Source organism: Bombina bombina, chromosome 10 (genome assembly GCF_027579735.1).
Source record: "Bombina bombina isolate aBomBom1 chromosome 10, aBomBom1.pri, whole genome shotgun sequence".
Classification (NCBI taxonomy): domain Eukaryota; kingdom Metazoa; phylum Chordata; class Amphibia; order Anura; family Bombinatoridae; genus Bombina; species Bombina bombina.
In genome coordinates this window covers 52,181,882-52,201,819 of record NC_069508.1, presented here as the reverse complement: position 1 = coordinate 52,201,819, position 19,938 = coordinate 52,181,882, and the positions used below count along the sequence as shown (strand labels likewise).

Here is a 19,938-nt window from a genome sequence, read left to right as displayed (position 1 = left end):
AGCTTCTACTGAGCATGTTCAAGAATTCACAGAATATACATATATGCATTTGTGATTGGCTAAAAGCTGTCACATGATACAGGGGAAGTGGAAATAAAAATAACGTTGAAATTTGTACTTCATTTGAAGTTCAGACTAAGTGTTACTGTATCATCTCTTTAGCATGCATTTGTTGATTATGCACATCTACTGTATTTATTGTTCCTTTAAATATTTTAGGGTTTTTTTTTCTCTCATGGTGTCACCCTCTCCTCACTTTGGGCCAGATGATCAAAAAGTCTCCAGCTTGGAGAGAAATTTTAGTGCAGATTTCACAGCAGCTGAACTAATTGAATTCTTTATGAAAAATGGTGGAACTTGGAAGTCCCCGAGGGATGAGAGCTGCCTTTCATAGAAAACAGTGAGGCTCTCTGGGTCAGAGAATCGCACAGGGGGAGTTAAATGACCACTCAATGCAGTAGAATTGCATAACTAATAAGCAGTAGATGTTTTTTTCTGACAAATTTATGTTTTCTCCCATTTCCCAGCCCCTTGTATCATATGACATACATCAGCCAATCATATACTAGTATACATATGCCCTGTGAGCTTGTGCACATGCTCAGTAGGAGCTTGTTCCACAGAAAATGTGAATATGAAAAGACTGTGCAAAATTTGATAAAGGAAGTAGATTGGAAAGTGTCTTAAAACTGCTGCTTTATCTGAATCATAAAAGTTTATTTTGACTAGAGTGTCCCTTTAAGTTAACATAGATGCACCCAGTGCTGATATTAAGGGTCTGATTAAAAACAAACTTTACTAGGTAAGACATTAAAAAAAACTCTGACAGTTACAGGGGCTGCCCTCAGGGAATTCTATACAAAATTGTGCTGTGCCTGCAAGTTTCGAGATGTCTCCCATAGAAAGTAATTGAGCTTGCTTGAAAAGGAAACCGTACCAAACCACAAACTTCTTTCCTGTCTGAGCATACATTGTATCAGTGTCAGGTGGAGTGCTGCTGTTATAAATGCAACAAACAGTAATCAATGGCTGAGTGGCTCAGCTCACTACAAGCCCTTAGTGATACACTGAACGTTAACTTAGTGTTTCAACAGAGGCTAGAGGAAAGAGAGCAATGAGACTAAACTTAGTAGCTGAACTTTCTCAAATACTTTAATCAACTCCTATAAAAAAAAACAATATTTAAGAATATAAACTTGTATAATTTACTTAATGCAGATCTTATGATAGCAGAGGAATCCAGGGTAAATGTAATCTAAGTTAGACAGTCCGGTTCATGAACTCACAAGGAAAAGTACAAATCTTTAAAAGCACAGAATCCAAAGATAAGCTAAATCTATATACCAAGTCAGTCCAAACAAAGGTTTAATACAGAAGTGTAATCAGGGAAAGCAGTAATCAAACCAGAATATCCAACTTGTTATTGCCAGAGCAGAGGTAAACTCAATACACAAACAAACACATGCTACACACACATAGCGTATGTAGACTACTGCAATTAAGGCCTAATTGATCTTCTAGGACTACTTAAAGGTAGAGTATGCTGAACTGCAGCAGGAAAAGAAATCCCTCTGTTAGCCAATTGCCTGTTATGACAGAAACTTTGCTGGGGAAACACAGTTTAAAAATTAAATACTACAACCATTAGAAATCAGATTACTCTGCTTATTGTATCTTGCAATTATCTCTATTGTCATTTGCAGGTGTTTTTCTATGAGGCTAAGAAGTATTTTGAGTATTTTGCATTAATTTTATATCGTTTAAAGCAGGGAAAAGCCTTTTGCAAGACTCACTGTTCTCTAGGTAAAAATTGACTTTATAGAATTAGAACAGGGGCTTCGTAGCACTGGCAAGATTTCTTATATAATCTCAGAAGCCCAGAGAGCTTTATAGAATCAGGTCAAAAGTATGTTTGAAGTAAATACAAATCAAACTGAAATGTTTTCACTACATTTTAACTTGCATTTGCTTCTAGTTTAGTGCACATTTATTTTCTGTAAAAGTGTAATTTAGAGCAAACTTTCCATGCATACTGCTAGCTAGAAAAATCAGGAAGGCCTCTAGGTATAAAATGCTTAGAGAATATAATGAGAATTGCAAGAAAGATTCAGACACAAAAAAAAACTCTGTCCCTCTGACTTTCTAAAACTTTCAGGCTTATTTTTCACATAGAATAAATAGAAAGTGCAATTTAATTTGTAATAGATGCACAGAAATATGCAAAGTATGATCCTAATTTGTTAGTTACACAAACTTTCAGAATTTGTTAAAATTAAAATCCTAAATATACAGTTATATACAGAATATAAATGCATTAAAATATAAAATAGAAAGTTCAAAGCTTAAATGTAATAAAGCTTAAAAGGGCCAAATCTGAAGTGTAAAGTAATATGAAATACAAAGCACAAAGTGTAACAAAACTCTAATGTGCTATATTTCCATAGGCTTGTATCTTCTTCACATCTAGTAATGCAGGGAATTCCCCTAAAACAAGCATAGCAAAATATCCCTTTTTAGAATCTTATGAGAAATTTCACAGTGCTGGAGAATCATCTCATCTGAACAGAGAACTGTAGATCATTGGGCCTTTTGTATCATCATCCATTGCTTTTGCGCTACTCACCCTTTACACCAGTGTTTCTCTACGCGGTCCTCAATTCCCCCCAACAGTCCAAGTTTTCATTATAATTGAACTTGAGCACAGGTGAGATAATCAGCTGATCAATAAATATGGTAACTAGTCTGCTTTCACCCATCAGCTGATTATTTCACATGTGCTCTAGTTCAGCTACAATAAAAACAAGGCCTGTTGGGGGTAGTTGAGGACCGCGGTTGAAAAACACTGCTTTACACAAGCCACATCTCTGTTCTCTTCTCTCCTCACTATAAGCTATATTTTGTGCCCACTTCATACCATCTTCCTCTTTTTTTAACCTTTTCACCACATTTACTGCTATTCAACCCTCTCTTCTGCTCTGTTTTGCCAATATTATATGTTTTTTTGTTGTGCTCTCAATTACAAAATGGATGCCATATTCTCATTTGTGCTACCTTCTCTTCACTTCATGCAAATTTATCCACACTTAATACTATCATCCTCTCTGAGCTTTGTCTCCCCAAAATTACTTCTTATTTTCCCAAAGCCAGAGAGGAGGTTATATGGAATCATATGTCACATATAAACTAATTACACAAAGATCACTCATTTTAATTTGTACAAAAAATTAACATTATCTCCCGTATTACTACACCCTCCTCTGACACAAATATGTATAAAAAATAATAACCACTCCAATAAATAAAATAAATAAAATAATGGTTATATGTAAAAGTTTCTTCTGAGTGGTGGTTTAAGCAAACTGCAATATTCTAATGAACAGGACTGTTTTTTTGTCCACCAGTAGAACAAGATAGAAATGTAGTATGTATATATGTATACGTGTGTGTGTGTGTGTGTATATACTATGTATACGTGTGTGTGTGTGTGTGTATATACAGTATGTATGTGTGTATATGTATGTATGTATGTGTATATATATATATATATATATATATTGATTGGAGTAGCCGTTTTAGTCCAGTGATTGCTTCAGACTTGAAAAAGGAAGGAATACTTCTGAAAGCTTGTCGACTTATAAATGTATAGTTAGTTGAATAAAAAAGTATTGTTCAATGCAATACTTTGGCGAGGCCAAAATGTTACTCACCACTTCTGATCCTACCCTCTACCTGCCCACAACACACCCACTACTCCACCCCCTTTTTGCACATGTTTAGCCATTGTGAAACACATTATTGCACGGTCATTATAAATATTTTTATTTTATACCTTAACAAATTAATTAATGCTACATACAGAAATAGATTAACATAAATAAGTGCATAGCAGTTAGCAACATCAACTTGGTGATTCTGGGTAAGACAACAGCTGGATAGAAATAGGAAGATGTTAAAATGAGAGAATGGAGAAAGAGAGTGCTGATAGTCATGGAAGGTCATAGCAGACCTGGAGATTTTATTCAATAATTATCACTTCCTTCTCTCTATGAAAGTTATGGTAAATCCTAGCATTTATGAAATGCTAGAATTTACCGTTGTAACAAATAAAGGGGACTTTCATTCATGAAGTATAAAATACTTTATTCTGAAAGCCCCTTTATTTGTTAGCAGCGTTCGCTATGGTGAGCTGCTAAATGCAGCCACGGCAGAACGCTATTTGGCTGAAAGGTGACGTTTCAACCTCTTAGCCAATAGCCTTGAGGGAAATCCAGCTTGGCACCATGTTTTGCAGTGCCAAGCATAATTTTCTGCATAGCTATTGGCTAAGAGGTGGAAACGTCACCCCCTCAGCCAAATAGCGTTCTGCCGTGGCTGCCTTTAGCAGAGAACGCTGCTAACAAATAAAGGGGCTTTCAGAATTAAGTATTTTATACTTCATGAGTGAAAGTCCCCTTTATTTGTTATGATGGTAAATCCTATCATTTCACAAATGCTAGGATTTTCCATCACTTTAACTATCTTTCTCCTATCCCTCCTCTCTTCAATCTCTATTTTTACCCTCTCCCTTATCTCTCAGGCCATATCTTCTCTTTACATTCTTTCTTTTCCCTCTCTCATATCTATTTACTCTTTCCTTTTGTTTTCTCCACTCTCGAGTAAAGTTATCTACTCCACTTTTTCTTTTCCTCTCCAATCTCTCTCTCTCTCTCTCTCTCTCTCTCTCTCTCTCAGAAGTAACAGTCTAAGCCCTGTGTGTGTGTGTGTTTATGTATATATATGTATGTATATATATATATATATATATATATATATATATATATATATATATATGTATGTGTGTGTGTATATATATATGTGTGTGTGTGTGTGTGTGTGTTTGTGTATAGTATTTCTCCAACATTGGTGTGTCCGGTCCACGGCGTCATCCTTACTTGTGGGAATATCTCTTCCCCAACAGGAAATGGCAAAGAGTCCCAGCAAAAGCTGTCCATATAGTCCCTCCTAGGCTCCGCCCACCCCAGTCATTCTCTTTGCCGTTGCACAGGCAACATCTCCACGGAGGTGGTTAAGAGTATGTGGTGTTTAGTTTGTTATTTTAAAATAGTGCTGGTATGTACTATTTACTCTGAAACAGAAAAAGATGAAGAGTTCTGTTTGTGAGAGGAAGATGATTTTAGCAGCAGTAACTAAAATCGTTTGCTGTTTCCACATAGGACTGTTGAGATGAAGTAACTTCAGTTGGGGGAAACAGTTAGCAGACTTTTCTGCTTAAGGTATGACTAGCCATATTTCTAACAAGACTGTGTAATGCTGGAAGGCTATCATTTCCCCTCATGGGGACCGGTAAGCCATTTTCTTAGTCTCAAACAGAATAAAGGGCTTAATATGGGCTATAAAACTGGTAGACACTTTTATGGGCAAAATCGATTGCTTTATTTGAGCATTTTATACATGTTTGTTTGAAATTCACACTTATAAGCTTGGGGAACGTTTTTTAACATCAGGCACTGAGTTAGACACCTTTCCAGTCAGGAAGGGCCTTCCCAGTTGTAGGCTGAGCCTCATTTTCGCGCCATTACTGCGCAGTTACTTTTGAGAGCAAGACATGCAGATGCATGTGTGTGGATCTGAAAGTAGTTGGAAAGGTTCCTAGAAGGCTTCATTTGGTATCGTATTCCCCCCTGGGTTTGGTAAAGTCGCAGCAAAGGCTGTAGCTGGGACTGTAGAGGGGTTAAAACTGTAATTTGGTGTGCAATACTTTTAATGCTTTAAGACACTGTGGTGAAAATTTGGTAAATTTTGAACAATTCCTTCATACTTTTTCACATATTCAGTAATAAAGTGTGCACTGTTTAAAATTTAAAGAGACAGTAACGTTTTTGTTTTAAAACGGTTTTTGTGCTTTATTGACAAGTTTAAGCCTGTTTAACATGTCTGTACCTTCAGATAAGCTATGTTCTATATGTATGAAAGTCAATGTGTCTCCCCCTTCAAAATTGTGTGATAATTGTGCCATAGCGTCCAAACAAAATAAGGACAGTACTGCCACAGATAGTAAAATTGCCCAAGATGTTTCATCAGATGAAGGGAGTAGACATAGTTCTACATCATCTCCTTCTGTGTCTATGCCAGTTTTGCCCACGCAGGAGGCCCCTAGTACTTCTAGCGCGCCAATGCTTATTACTATGCAACAATTGACGGCAGTAATGGATAACTCCATAGCAAATATTTTATCCAAAATGCCTGCATATCAGAGAAAGCGAGATTGCTCTGTTTTAAACACTGAAGAGCAGGAGGGCGCTGATGATAATTGCTCTGTCATACCCTCACACCAATCTGAAGGGGCCATGAGGGAGGTTTTGTCAGATGGGGAAATTTCAGATTCAGGAAAAATTTCTCAACAGGCTGAACCTGATGTTGTGACATTTAAATTTAAATTAGAGCATCTCCGCGCACTGCTTAAGGAGGTGTTATCTACTCTGGATGATTGTGACAACCTGGTCATTCCAGAAAAATTATGCAAGATGGACAAGTTCCTAGAGGTTCCGGTGCACCCCGACGCTTTTCCTATACCCAAGCGGGTGGCGGACATAGTGAATAAGGAGTGGGAGAAGCCCGGCATACCTTTTGTCCCCCCTCCTATATTTAAGAAATTATTTCCTATGGTCGACCCCAGAAAGGACTTATGGCAGACAGTCCCTAAGGTCGAGGGGGCAGTTTCTACTCTAAACAAGCGCACTACTATTCCTATCGAGGATAATTGTGCTTTCAAAGATCCTATGGATAAAAAATTGGAGGGTTTGCTTAAAAAGATTTTTGTACAGCAAGGTTACCTCCTGCAACCCATTTCGTGCATTGTTCATGTCACTACAGCAGCGTGATTCTGGTTCGAGGAACTAGAAAAGTCGCTCAGTAGAGAGACTCCGTATGAGGAGGTTATGGACAGAGTTCACACACTCAAGTTGGCTAATTCTTTTATTTTAGATGCCGCTTTGCAATTAGCTAGATTAGCGGCGAAAAATTCAGGGTTTGCAATTGTGGCGCGCAGAGCGCTTTGGCTAAAGTCTTGGTCAGCGGATGTATCTTCCAAGACAAAATTGCTTAATATCCCCTTCAAGGGTAAAACTCTCTTTGGGCCAGAATTGAAAGAGATTATCTCAGACATCACTGGGGGAAAGGGCCACGCCCTTCCACAAGATAGGCCTTTCAAAGCCAAGAATAAGTCTAATTTTCGTTCCTTTCGCAATTTCAGGAATGGACCGGCCTCTAATTCTGCATCCTCTAAACAAGAGGGTAATGCTTCACAAACCAAACCAGCCTGGAAACCGATGCAAGGCTGGAACAAGGGTAAGCAGGCCAAGAAGCCTGCTGCTGCTAACAAAACAGCATGAAAGAGTAGCCCCCGATCCGGGACCGGATCTAGTAGGGGGCAGACTCTCTCTCTTTGCTCAGGCTTGGGCAAGAGATGTTCAGGATCCCTGGGCACTAGAAATAGTCTCTCAGGGTTATCTTCTGGAATTCAAGGAACTACCCCCAAGGGGAAGGTTCCACATGTCTCACTTATCCTCAAACCAAATAAAGAGACATTGTGTAGAAGACCTGTTAAAAATGGGAGTGATACACCCAGTTCCAACGGCGGAACAGGGAATGGGATTTTACTCAAATCTGTTTGTAGTTCCCAAAAAAGAGGGAACTTTCAGACCAATTCTGGATTTAAAGATCCTAAACAAATTTCTCAGGGTTCCATCGTTCAAAATGGAGACCATTCAAACGATTCTACCTACAATCCAGGAAGGTCAATTTATGACTACCGTGGATCTAAAGGATGCGTATCTACATATTCCTATCCACAAGGATCATCATCAGTTCCTAAGGTTCGCCTTTCTGGACAAACATTACCAGTTTGTGGCCCTCCCATTCGGGTTAGCCACTGCTCCAAGGATTTTCACAAAGGTACTCAGGTCCCTTCTAGCGGTTCTAAGACCAAGGGGCATTGCAGTAGTACCTTACTTGGACGACATTCTGATACAAGCGTCGTCTCTCTCAAAGGCAAAGGCTCACACAGACATCGTTCTGGCCTTTCTCAGATCTCATGGATGGAAGGTGAACATAGAAAAAAGTTCCCTGTCTCCGTCGACAAGAGTTCCTTTCTTGGGAACAATAATAGATTCTTTAGAAAAGAGAATTTTCCTGACAGAAGTCAGAAAGTCAAAACTTCTAAACGCTTGTCAAGTTCTTCATTCTATTCCACGTCCTTTCCGTAGCTCAGTGCATGGAAGTAGTAGGGTTTATGGTTGCAGCAATGGACCTAGTTCCTTTTGCGCAAATTCATCTAAGACCATTACAACTGTGCATGCTGAAACAGTGGAATGGGGACTACACAGACTTGTCTCCAGTGATTCAAGTAGATCAGAAGACCAGAGACTCACTCCGTTGGTGGCTAACCCTGGACCACCTGTCCCAGGGAATGAGCTTCCGCAGACCAGAGTGGGTCATCGTCACGACCGACGCCAGTCTAGCAGGCTGGGGCGCGGTCTGGGAATCCCTGAAAGCTCAGGGACTATGGTCTCGGGAAGAGTCTCTTCTCCCGATAAACATTCTGGAACTGAGAGTGATATTCAATGCTCTCAGGGCTTGGCCTCAACTAGCAAAGGCCAGATTTATAAGATTCCAATCAGACAACATGACGACTGTTGCTTATATCAATCATCAGGGGGGAACAAGGAGTTCCCTGGCGATGAGAGAAGTGACCAAAATCATAAAATGGGCGGAGGATCACTCCTGCCACCTATCTGCGATCCACATCCCAGGAGTGGAAAACTGGGAGGCGGATTATCTGAGTCGTCAGACATTCCATCCGGGGGAGTGGGAACTTCACCCGGAGATCTTTGCCCAATTAAGTCAATTATGGGGCATTCCAGACATGGATCTGATGGCGTCTCATCAGAACTTCAAGGTTCCTTGCTACGGGTCCAGATCCAGGGATCCCAAGGCGACTCTAGTGGATGCACTAGTAGTGCCTTGGACCTTCAACCTAGCTTATGTGTTTCCACCGTTTCCTCTCATTCCCAGGCTGGTAGCCAGGATCAAGCAGGAGAGGGCCTCAGTGATCTTGATAGCTCCTGCGTGGCCACTTGGTATGCAGACCTGGTGAATATGTCATCGGTTCCACCATGGAAGCTACCTTTGAGACAGGACCTTCTTGTACAGGGTCCATTCGAACATCCAAATCTGGTCTCCCTCCAGCTGACGACTTGGAAATTGAACGCTTGATTCTATCAAAGCGTGGGTTTTCAGATTCTGTGATAGATACTCTGGTTCAAGCCAGAAAACCGGTAACTAGAAAAATTTACCATAAAATATGGAAAAGATATATCTGCTGGTGTGAATCCAAGGGATTCCTATGGAATAAGATCAAAATTCCTAAGATCCTTTCCTTTCTACAAGAAGGTTTGGATAAAGGATTATCAGCGAGTTCTCTAAAGGGACAGATTTCTGCTTTATCTGTCTTACTACACAAACGACTGGCAGCTGTGCCAGATGTTCAAGCATTTGTTCAGGCTCTGGTTAGGATCAAGCCTGTTTACAGACCTTTGACTCCTCCCTGGAGTTTAAATCTAGTTCTTTCAGTTCTCCAAGGGGTTCCGTTTGAACCTTTACATTCCATAGATATTAAGTTTTTATCTTGGAAAGTTTTATTTTTGGTTGCTATTTCTTCTGCTAGAAGAGTTTCTGAGTTATCTGCTTTGCAGTGTTCTCCGCCCTATCTGGTGTTCCATTCAGATAAGGTTGTTTTGCGTACTAAGCCTGGTTTTCTTCCAAAGGTTGTTTCCAACAAAAATATTAACCAGGAGATAGTTGTACCTTTGTGTCCGAATCCAGTTTCAAAGAAGGAACGTTTGTTACACAATTTAGACGTAGTCTGTGCTCTAAAATTCTATTTAGAAGCTACAAAAGAGTTCAGACAAACATCTTCTCTGTTTGTCGTCTATTCTGGTAAAAGGAGAGGTCAAAAAGCGACTTCTACCTCTCTTTCCTTTTGGCTTAAAAGCATCATCCAATTGGCTTACGAGACTGCCGGACGGCAGCCTCCTGAAAGAATCACAGCTCACTCTACTAGGGCTGTGGCTTCCACATGGGCCTTCAAGAACGAGGCTTCTGTTGATCAGATATGTAAGGCAGCGACTTGGTCTTCACTGCACACTTTTGCCAAATTTTACAAATTTGATACTTTTGCTTCTTCGGAGGCTATTTTTGGGAGAGAGGTTTTGCAAGCCGTGGTGCCTTCTATTTAGGTAACCTGATTTGCTCCCTCCCTTCATCCGTGTCCTAAAGCTTTGGTATTGGTTCCCACAAGTAAGGATGACGCCATGGACCGGACACACCAATGTTGGAGAAAACAGAATTTATGCTTACCTGATAAATTACTTTCTCCAACGGTGTGTCCGGTCCACGGCCCGCCCTGTTTTTTAATCAGGTTTGATGAATTATTTTCTCTAACTACAGTCACCACGGCACCCTATAGTTTCTCCTGTTTTTTCCTCCTGTCCGTCGGTCGAATGACTGGGGTGGGCGGAGCCTAGGAGGGACTATATGGCCAGCTTTTGCTGGGACTCTTTGCCATTTCCTGTTGGGGAAGAGATATTCCCACAAGTAAGGATGACGCCGTGGACCGGACACACCGTTGGAGAAAGTAATTTATCATGTAAGCATAAATTCTGTTTTTTTATATGCTTTCATATGTTCCTGCATTATTTCCATATTGCATAAGATAACCAGTGAAACAATGTTATTATTTCAATTATTTATATTCTAGCTATATATTCCTCTCTGTGCTTCTTATAAAACATTTGTCCTAATCACATTTTAACAAGCCATTTGTAAAATCACATTAGGTATTTTTTCTTTCCTCTTTCTTATCCTTTCTTGTTGTGCTTTAGGCTGTAAAAGTTTTTAGACTCTCTCCAACACTTACCATTCCTCAGTTATATTACATTAGCTTTCCTAATTGGCAATGTGTTTCTTAAAAAGGTAATTGAGGATAAGGGTCTGGAAATGAATGGAATGACTATCACGTCTCTGAAGGAAGAAGGTTTTACCGCAATATTTATAGGCATTGGTAAGTTGTTTTTTTTTTTGTTTTTTTTAAGATACTATGATACTTGTTCTTATTTTATATTGCAATGATTAGTATCTGCAAAACTGATTAATATAAAGCTACATTGCTATAGGAATACATTGTCATTGTTTTAATCAGTAAATTTTGAAAATATTAATTATTTGTGTGTGTATATGTATGTATATATATGTGTGTGTGTGTATATATATATATATATATATATAAACAAGAAAGTCTTCGGCACTCCAAGTTAGATAGGTAAAAGATTGTTCTTTATTCGGTACAATGCCTTAAAAACATAAAGGTGGACGGCAGCCCAATTAAAACCATTTCAACAAGGAGAAACAAGGGGAACCAAAACCCTCCTGTGACATCATACGCGTTTCATGCCTCTAGAGCACTTGTTCACTGATAGAAAACAGGGGGTAGGTGTGATCATTAAATAGATTATAACATCAATAGGAAAACATCAATTATATAACAAAATTAACCCCTAAAGAACCTTGACATAATATCCCATAACCATAACCCTCCAAATAATCCTAAGCATAAAATGTTTTGAAAAACACATATACTAATCCTAAGGACAATGTATTAATTACAGCAAAAACAGACCTTAAAATAACAATTTTTATATATATATATATATATATACTTCATTTTCACCAGAAATGCTTGTGCAATGTTAAATGCCGACAGCGTAAGCTGTTGGCATTTAGCGATGCCGGGCGGACATGATTTGCTACAGTGAATCATGTCCGATGCCATTTGATAAATAGGCCCCTTATTGTAGCAGTTCTTAGGGCCTTTAGTGCAGAACCTTTGGGGCGGCCACACTAAACCTCCTATTAGAATGACTGGGGTACTATGAAGAAGAGTAGCGGGTAAGCACACTCTCCAATGTGCAAAATGTAAGTATAAAGCTACAGGTGAAATTTCCCTGAATATTTGTTATGATTAAGATTCGGACAAATCAACATTTTCACGGCTGCACATCTCTAATATGTGTGTTTGCTTGTGGGAAAATATAAGAAGTATAGAATTAAATCCATTAACTGTATATAGTTGCTAGTTTGCTATTGAAAATGTATTGAAAAGTCAAGAGATAACAAATAACCATGATTATATTTAACCAGAGATGTAATTGTGTTTCTGAGAGCTGAATAGCGTTATGAAACTCAAACTGGGAGATGGAAATCTGAATATGTGCTCCTATCATGTCTGGGATGTCAGCAACACTACAGTTTGTTATTAGAGGCAAGAATACGATGCAGACATAAAAACCACAGGTCAATAGAATATTATCTGATATACATAACAGGTATTTTCCACATGTACATTTGTATTATGTAGTTTTACAAATCTGCTGATAGCAAAGAAACAGAATTGTTTTCATATTCAAAGTTTACTTTCAGACAGAAAAATAGAAATAATACATATGTATTAACCTCCTCTATGGGAAAAAGATTCCTTAGAAATTGTATTATTCATCTTAGATAATAGTGAAAATCATGTTACACGATATGAGGCAGCAAGTCTGTCTTTTTATCGTCTATCATCTGTCTGATTATCTATTGGTCTGTCAGATTATTTATCTGTCGCACTATCTATCTCTCTATCTATCTGTCTATCTATCATTTATCTATCTCTTGATCGATCGATCTATCTCTCTATCTTATCTTATCTGTCGGTCTGTCTGTGTGATTGGTTGCAATTACAAATAATCTTTAAATATATTTTTCCCTAAAAGGTACATTTTAAGATTCATTTGCAAGTATTATTTCAATATAATAATTAGATAATGTTTTTTAAATGTTAGAAGATGTGAAATATGTTAATCCACTAAAACCTTAAAGGATCATCGTAATAGTGCGTTTCAATCTTTAAGGTTCATATGAGTAATGATCATAAACACTAATTTGGTTTTAAAAACATTGGGTGATATTGATCAAATTCACTGTAAATTCACTCACAGTTGCCAATAAATGTATTGCACAAGTAAACGGCTCTGAAATACAATATGGCTGTTTATTTGCTTTAAGTTATTGACGTGCTTGACACGCTCTTTTTGCTCCATTCATGGTATATTTTGTGGCATTCCTGAGCTGTGATTTCCAGTAAGTGAATTCCTATCAACCCAAACTGAATGTGGACAAGTTATCCTACCATTAAGAGGTTACAGTCGAGCATTTGCAGCTCCTCTAAAAACCTCAGATGTTTAGGAAATGTCCAATAACACTTTGTGTAGTGAGGAGTCTTCCTAGCTCCATAGCTATAGTCAACTCTGTGGCCTGGCCATCACTCCCTTTAAGTTCTGCTCTCAACTGACCACCTGGGAAAAGGTAACAGTACTGCTACATTTAAGAGGCCCTATCACTATGAGCCATATGATCCATACATGAAGCATTACTAGGGGGGAGACCAAAATCAAGGGCCGCAAACTTAAAGGGACAGTCTACACCAGAATTAAGATAGATAATCCCTTTATTACCCATTCCCCAGTTTTGCAATATGTGAAAAATATGCAGCAATCAATTCCATGAAACAAAAATATGTGACACATGGATAGTAAATTCCCCATCAGAAGTGTAGCACAAATCTTCAACAGAATTTAAAACAAAGAAAAATGGGGCACCTCATTTTTTACAATAGTAAGCTGCAAACGTGGTATAAAGAAGAAATACATTCACTCACAAAATGGGCAACAGCATATTGGGCGTTAATTCGCACAGGCTGGACCCTTTAGAGTCTACCAGCAAGACTCCCCTTGGCAAGGTACTCCCATCAGCTAGTAGGCTCCAAACAAGCTTCTTGTGTTTTCCAAACTCTGATAGGACTCTTAAGGGACTCATGAAGGTGTTGGGTGTAAGGCACAGTTTCTTCCAAAAAGGAATCATTAATCTCACCTGTAGAAAACAGATCTTTAATACTAGACAGCCGCTTCAGTGCAGGTGTCAGATCAATGTTGCAAATGACTGCTTGGCGGAAGAACCTGTGTTTTACGCCCATGCCATTATGAGTCCCTTGTGTGAGAGTCCTATGGGAGTTTTGGAAGATTTACAAGCTCGTTTGGAGATGTCCAGCTGAGTGTACCTTGCCTTGAGGAGTCTTGCTGGCAGATTCCAGCCTATGTGAAATAACACCCTATATGGTGTTATCCATTTTGTGAATATAGTTTTAATTTTAAAGACATCGGTAGCTAGGAACAGTAATGGAAAACTAATTATATAATTTAATTTTTGTATCAGAATATTCTTTAAGGCATGGTTGAGCTGACGTATCTATCAAATGGACAGGTATATTAAATTCTCTAGAACTGCCACAAAGTGTAATATTTAGTTAGATGAGAAAAATTCCAATAGAATATGTATTAAACATAAATATTCTCAGTTCACAAACATGCTCCCAATCTGTCAGGGTTTTTTCCCTGCTTTGTTTGCCATGTGCTGCTGGCAGCCATTTTACTCACCTGTCTTGCTTACTCTGGTTCATAGTGTGTGATGATGCTCATTTCCTGCACACCTTTTTATGGCCAGACTGGTGTACATCATCCATGTGAGACAGGTTGCATTCTCAGAATTGTGATGTCATCACTTATTATTTAAAGGGCCTCTGTTCAGTATGCTTTGCCCTTGCGTTGTCTCAGACCTGTTTGTGAGTTTCAGTTCCTGTGTATTACCTGGCTGTCTGATGTCCCTTCTGGTTCCTGATCCCTGGCTTGTTTCTGACTCTGCTTTTCTCCTTGTTCCTGACTACTCGCTTTTGCTCTTGACTTGGCTCGTCTGACTACCAGCTCTGGTTTTGACTCCTGGCTTATTTGACTCGTGGACATTTTATTATTTTTTGCTATTAATAAAGGTGTGATTATTTTTGCACTTCTCGTCTCAGTCTGATTCTTGGCACCCTGACACAATCATTTTAGTAATTGAGCTCAGATAATTGGAAGATATATAAATATTAGTTTGTATGACTTTAGGCATTTCACCCAACTTGATCTGTATTCATACAAACACTAGAGAATGCAATGCATAAGAAATGCTAATTTATCAGGGTTGAATACTGCATATTTCATCCTGACTGATTCTATCATAATACTACATCCAGTAAGAAAGGGAAAAAATAACGGCAGTTTCACCACTTGATCCTACAGCAAGCATCAAATCAAGCTTGCTAACATGAAGTGTTTGCACTTTTGTGTTTCACGACTCAGATCAATAAAAATCAATTCAAGTGGTTTTATGTGAATTTATATCACATAAAATGCCAAGATGAGAGTGCAGGGATTTTTTTCACATAACATACACACTAGTATTTGTTATATCTATAAGATGCCTACACAGATTATGTCTTTTGTTAGATTAGGTATTTAAATTAACTTAAAATTTTTATTCCACACAGTTAACCCCTTAATGACCAATGACAAAAGTATTCCGTCATGTAACAATTGAGCAAACTGAAGCTGTTTTAAATAGGGTGTTCTATGAGCATTGTTTGGTTGGTTCATGACAATTCTTGGCAATGGTAGATTGCACTTTGTGAAACAGGACATAAATAGCCTTGGCTATTTTAAAGTGAGTGTTTAGTATATGAGTTTAAAGGGACATAATACAAAGTAAAATTGTCTGTGTTAGAACATTGTACAAAAGGCTGCCTCTATTTATTTAACCATCACAGAACAGTTAAACGCAAAGTAAATCTTCTGCGTTACTGTAGAGTCAGACCTGAGCAAGTCATAGCTAGTGATTGGTGACTACATGTGAATGACACTTTTTTGATTGGCTCACCAGATATATAGGGGGTTTACCTTATGCCAGTCCATGGGTGTGGCAGAATATTTCAGGCAGAGATTGGCAATCTATGATCATTGTTTGGTTGTGTCAGGAGACTTATGAGCTGAGTTTGTTGATTTAGTTGACAGCACAACCTACTTTTTGTGTGGTGTGCTCCAGGGTAAATCTCTTGAATTTTATTAATGCTATTGAGATAAAAGACACAATTATTTTAAGCTGAACTGCTCATACTGTTTTGTTTTAAAATATGAAAAAGATGGTTCCAGCCACTCATTCTATATACATATCTTTATTAGAACACAAGCGCAACAAATATTCAACAGAAATTGTTTCAAGACATGGTTACGAGCCAACTGGCTCGAAAGGTTGTTGTCAGGGTTTTTTCCCTGTTTTGTTTGACATGTGCTGCTGGCAGCCATTTTACTCACCTCTCTTGCTGACTCTGGTGCATACTGTGTGATGCTGCTCATTTACTGCACTTCCTTTTATGGCCAGACTGGTGTACATCATCCGTGTGAGACAGGATGCAGTCTCAGAATTGTGATGTCATCACTTATTATTTAAAGGGCCTCTGTTCAGTATGCTTTGCCCTTGCGTTGTCTCAGACCTGTTTGTGAGAGCTCCTGTGTTTACCTGGCTGTCTGACATCCCTCCTGGTTCCTGATCCCTGGCTTGTTCCTGACTCTGTTATTCTCCTTGTTCCTGATTCCGGCTCATCTGACTACTCGCTTTAGCTCCTGACTCGGCTCGTCAGACTATTTGCTTTGGCTCCTGACTCTGCTCGTTTGACTACCAGCTCTGGTTTTGATTCCTGGCTTGTTATTTGACTTGTGGACTTATGGCTGCTCCTGTTTCCTCTGCTACACCTAGTCTTACCAGGTGCATGTCCAGTTCTGCACCTCTACCTCAGCGATATTGAGGTGATCCTAATTAGTGCAGAGGGTTTTTGAACCAGGTGGGCATTTACTTTGAGATGTTACCTCAGACGTTTCCCTCTGACAGAGCTAAGGTGGGATTTCTCATCTCGTTACTCTCTGACACAGCTCTTGCCTGAGCTAATCCCTTGTGGGAGACTAATAAACCTGTGATTTCAAATTACCCTGAATTTGTGGCCTCTTTTCAAAGGGTATTTGATGTTCCGGCTCGCTCCTCCTCTGCTGCTTCACGACTCATGTCCATTCAGCAAGGTACAAGATCTGTTGCTCAGTATGCCATTGAGTTCCGTACGCTTGCCGCAGAGGTAGGTTGGAACAGTGAAGCCCTTGTTTTCACCTTCTTTCATGGGCTCTCTGATGCGATTAAAGATGAAGTTGCTGCCAGAGATTTACCAGAGGATCTCGAGGCATCAGACTCAGAGAGAGGCCCTCTTTCAAGGAGCGCTTGCGGAAGCCTCCTTTTCCGTTGTCTTCTACGTGTTCGTTCCCACCCATGCCTCCCTCTTCTCCCATGCCTCCTGGTCCCGAATCACCAGGTACTGCTGAGCCGATGCAGTTGGGATGTACGCGTCAAGGGCCTTTAGGAGGAGGGAGGGGCTCTACCTCTATTGGGGGTTACAGGGCCACCTTTTGAATTTTTTTCCTACTCGGCCGGGAAACACTCATACCTAAGGTCCTTGGGTGGTTTATCCTCATCCCTGGAACCGCTAAAGGAGAAACAATTGGTCACGGTTGTCCTTTCTTGGGTTGACTCCTCCATAGTCACCCAGGCTCTTGTTGACTCTGGTGCTGCAGGCTATTCATTGACAGTGCTTTTTTATCAAAGCACTCCATTCCTGTTTTGCCTCGGTCCATTCCGCTTGCTATTGAGGCCATTGATGGTAGGCCCCTTCAGCCCACGCTCGTTACTCACAAAACTGCTCCGTTATCCATGGCTGTTGGGGCTCTCCATTTTGAAACCCTCTAGTTCCAGGTAATAAACTCTGCGCATTTTCCGGTTGTTCTGGGTTATCCCTGGCTCCAAAAGCACAATTGTCGAAAACCAGGTAAAGTCTTGTGCACTTCTTCGGTATCTCAATTGCCAGAGGAGTACCAAAAGTTTCTAGATGTTTTTGACAAGGTGCGTGCTGGTACATTGCCTCCTCACCGGTCTTACCATTGTGACATAGACCTGCAACTTAGAGCCATTCCTCCTCGGGGCCGGGTTTACCCTCTGTCTGTTGCGGAGAATTGTGCTATGGAGGAGTATGTTGCTGATGCTCTGTCGCGGGGTATTATCCGCAAATCCTGCTCTCCTGCAGGGGCTGGCTTCTTCTTTGTGAAGAAAAAGGGTGGCGAGTTAAGACCATGCCTCGATTATAGGGGTCTTAATCATCTTACCATTAAGAATGCTTACCCTATTCCGCTCATTACAGAAATCTTTGACCGCCTCAAGGGAGCTACAGTCTTTACTAAACTTGATTTGAGAGGAGCGTACAATCTCGTTAGGATCAAGGAGGGCCACAAATAAAAAACAGCATTTAAAACCAGGAGCGGGCATTATGAGTATCTTGTAATTCCATTTGGCCTATGTAATACTCCTGCTGTTATCCAGGAATTTATTAATGATGTCCTATGAGATATGTTGCAACAGTGTGTTGTGGTGTACTTAGACGACATCCTCATACACTCACCCACACTTGAGGCTCATTGTTCTAATGTTACACTGGTTCTTCAGAGACTACGTGAGAAAGGCCTGTTTTGTAAACTCAAGAAATGTTAGTTCCATCAGACTCAAGTAGCCTTCCTAGGTTATGTTATCTCAGTTACAGGGTTCTCCATGGATCCTGACAAGTTATCTGCAGTGGCCTCGCCCAGTTGGTCTTCGATCTATTCAATGTTTTTTGGGGTTCACCAATTACTATTGAAAGTTTATTAAAAACTTTTCTTCCTTGGTCAAACCTATCAGACATGACCCGTAAAGTGAATGATCCACTCCATTGGCCACCTACTACCATTAAGGCTTTTGATAGTCTTAAGACTTAAGCCTTTGCTGCCGCGCCAGTTCTGGCTCATCCTAACCCTGTCCTGCCTTTTGTTCTTGAGGTTGATGCATCTGAGACTGTAGTAGGTGCCCTCTTGTCTCAACGTCCTATGCCTAACGGTTCCTTGCATCCGTGTGGTTTCTTCTCTAAGACATGGTCTCCAGCGGAGTACAATTATGAAATTGGTGACAGGGAATTACTAGCCATAATTTTGGCCCTTAAGGAATGGATGCATCTACTCAAGGGTACTAGCATGCCAGTGCTCATTCTTACTGACCACAAGAATTTAACTTATCTATCTGAAGCAAAACGTTTGTTGCCCCGACAGGCCAGATGGGCGCTATTTTTGTCTCTGTTTAATTATGTGGTCTCGTACCTGCCTGGTAGTAAGAATGTTAGGTCTGATGCCCTCTCTCGACTATTTTCGCCTCTGTCCAAGGAGGAGTCTGTACCTACTCCAGTTATACCTCCTGACCATATTTTGGCTACCATACATACTTATTTGACTTCTCCCTTGGGGAGGAGATCCTGGCTGCACAAACCAATGCACCTCCTGAGAAACCTAGTGGTAAGTGTTTTGTTCATGAGAATCTTCAAACTAAACTTTTGCACACTTACCACTATCCTAAAGCTGCAGGTCACCCAGACAAGAATCAAATTATTTGGTCTGTCACTCGACAATTCTGGTGGCCAGGTCTTCGTTCTGATGTTGCTGCATATGTTGCCTCCTGCTCAGTTTGTGCACAGAATAAGACTCCTCAACGTCTTCCTGTGGGGCTTCTTCAACCTATTACGAATGGTGAGCGTCCTTGGACACATCTGTCCATGGACTTCATTGTTGAGCTCCCTGTTTCCAATGGCAATACTGTTATCTTTATGGTGGTTGACCGTGTTTCTAAAATGTCACATTGCATTCCCTTGATGAAGCTGCCTACTGCTCAGGAGCTTACGTCAATTTTTGCCCGGGAGGTCTTCCATTTGCATGGGTTACCCAAGGAGATAGTGTCGGACCGGGGTAGCCAGTTTGTCTCCAGATTTTGACGTTCCTCTTGTGCTCAAATGGGGATCCA

General features: G+C 40.0%; 1 protein-coding gene across 1 annotated transcript in view; it reads left to right on the top strand.

Annotated features, from left to right (window-relative positions):
• DPYD (dihydropyrimidine dehydrogenase) overlaps positions 1-19,938 on the top strand; it is a 1,643,387-nt gene that overhangs the window by 585,066 nt on the left and 1,038,383 nt on the right. The window contains exon 8 of the mRNA XM_053694067.1: positions 11,032-11,119. Coding sequence (XP_053550042.1) covers positions 11,032-11,119 — 88 coding nt within the window. The remainder of the gene's footprint in view (positions 1-11,031; positions 11,120-19,938) is intronic.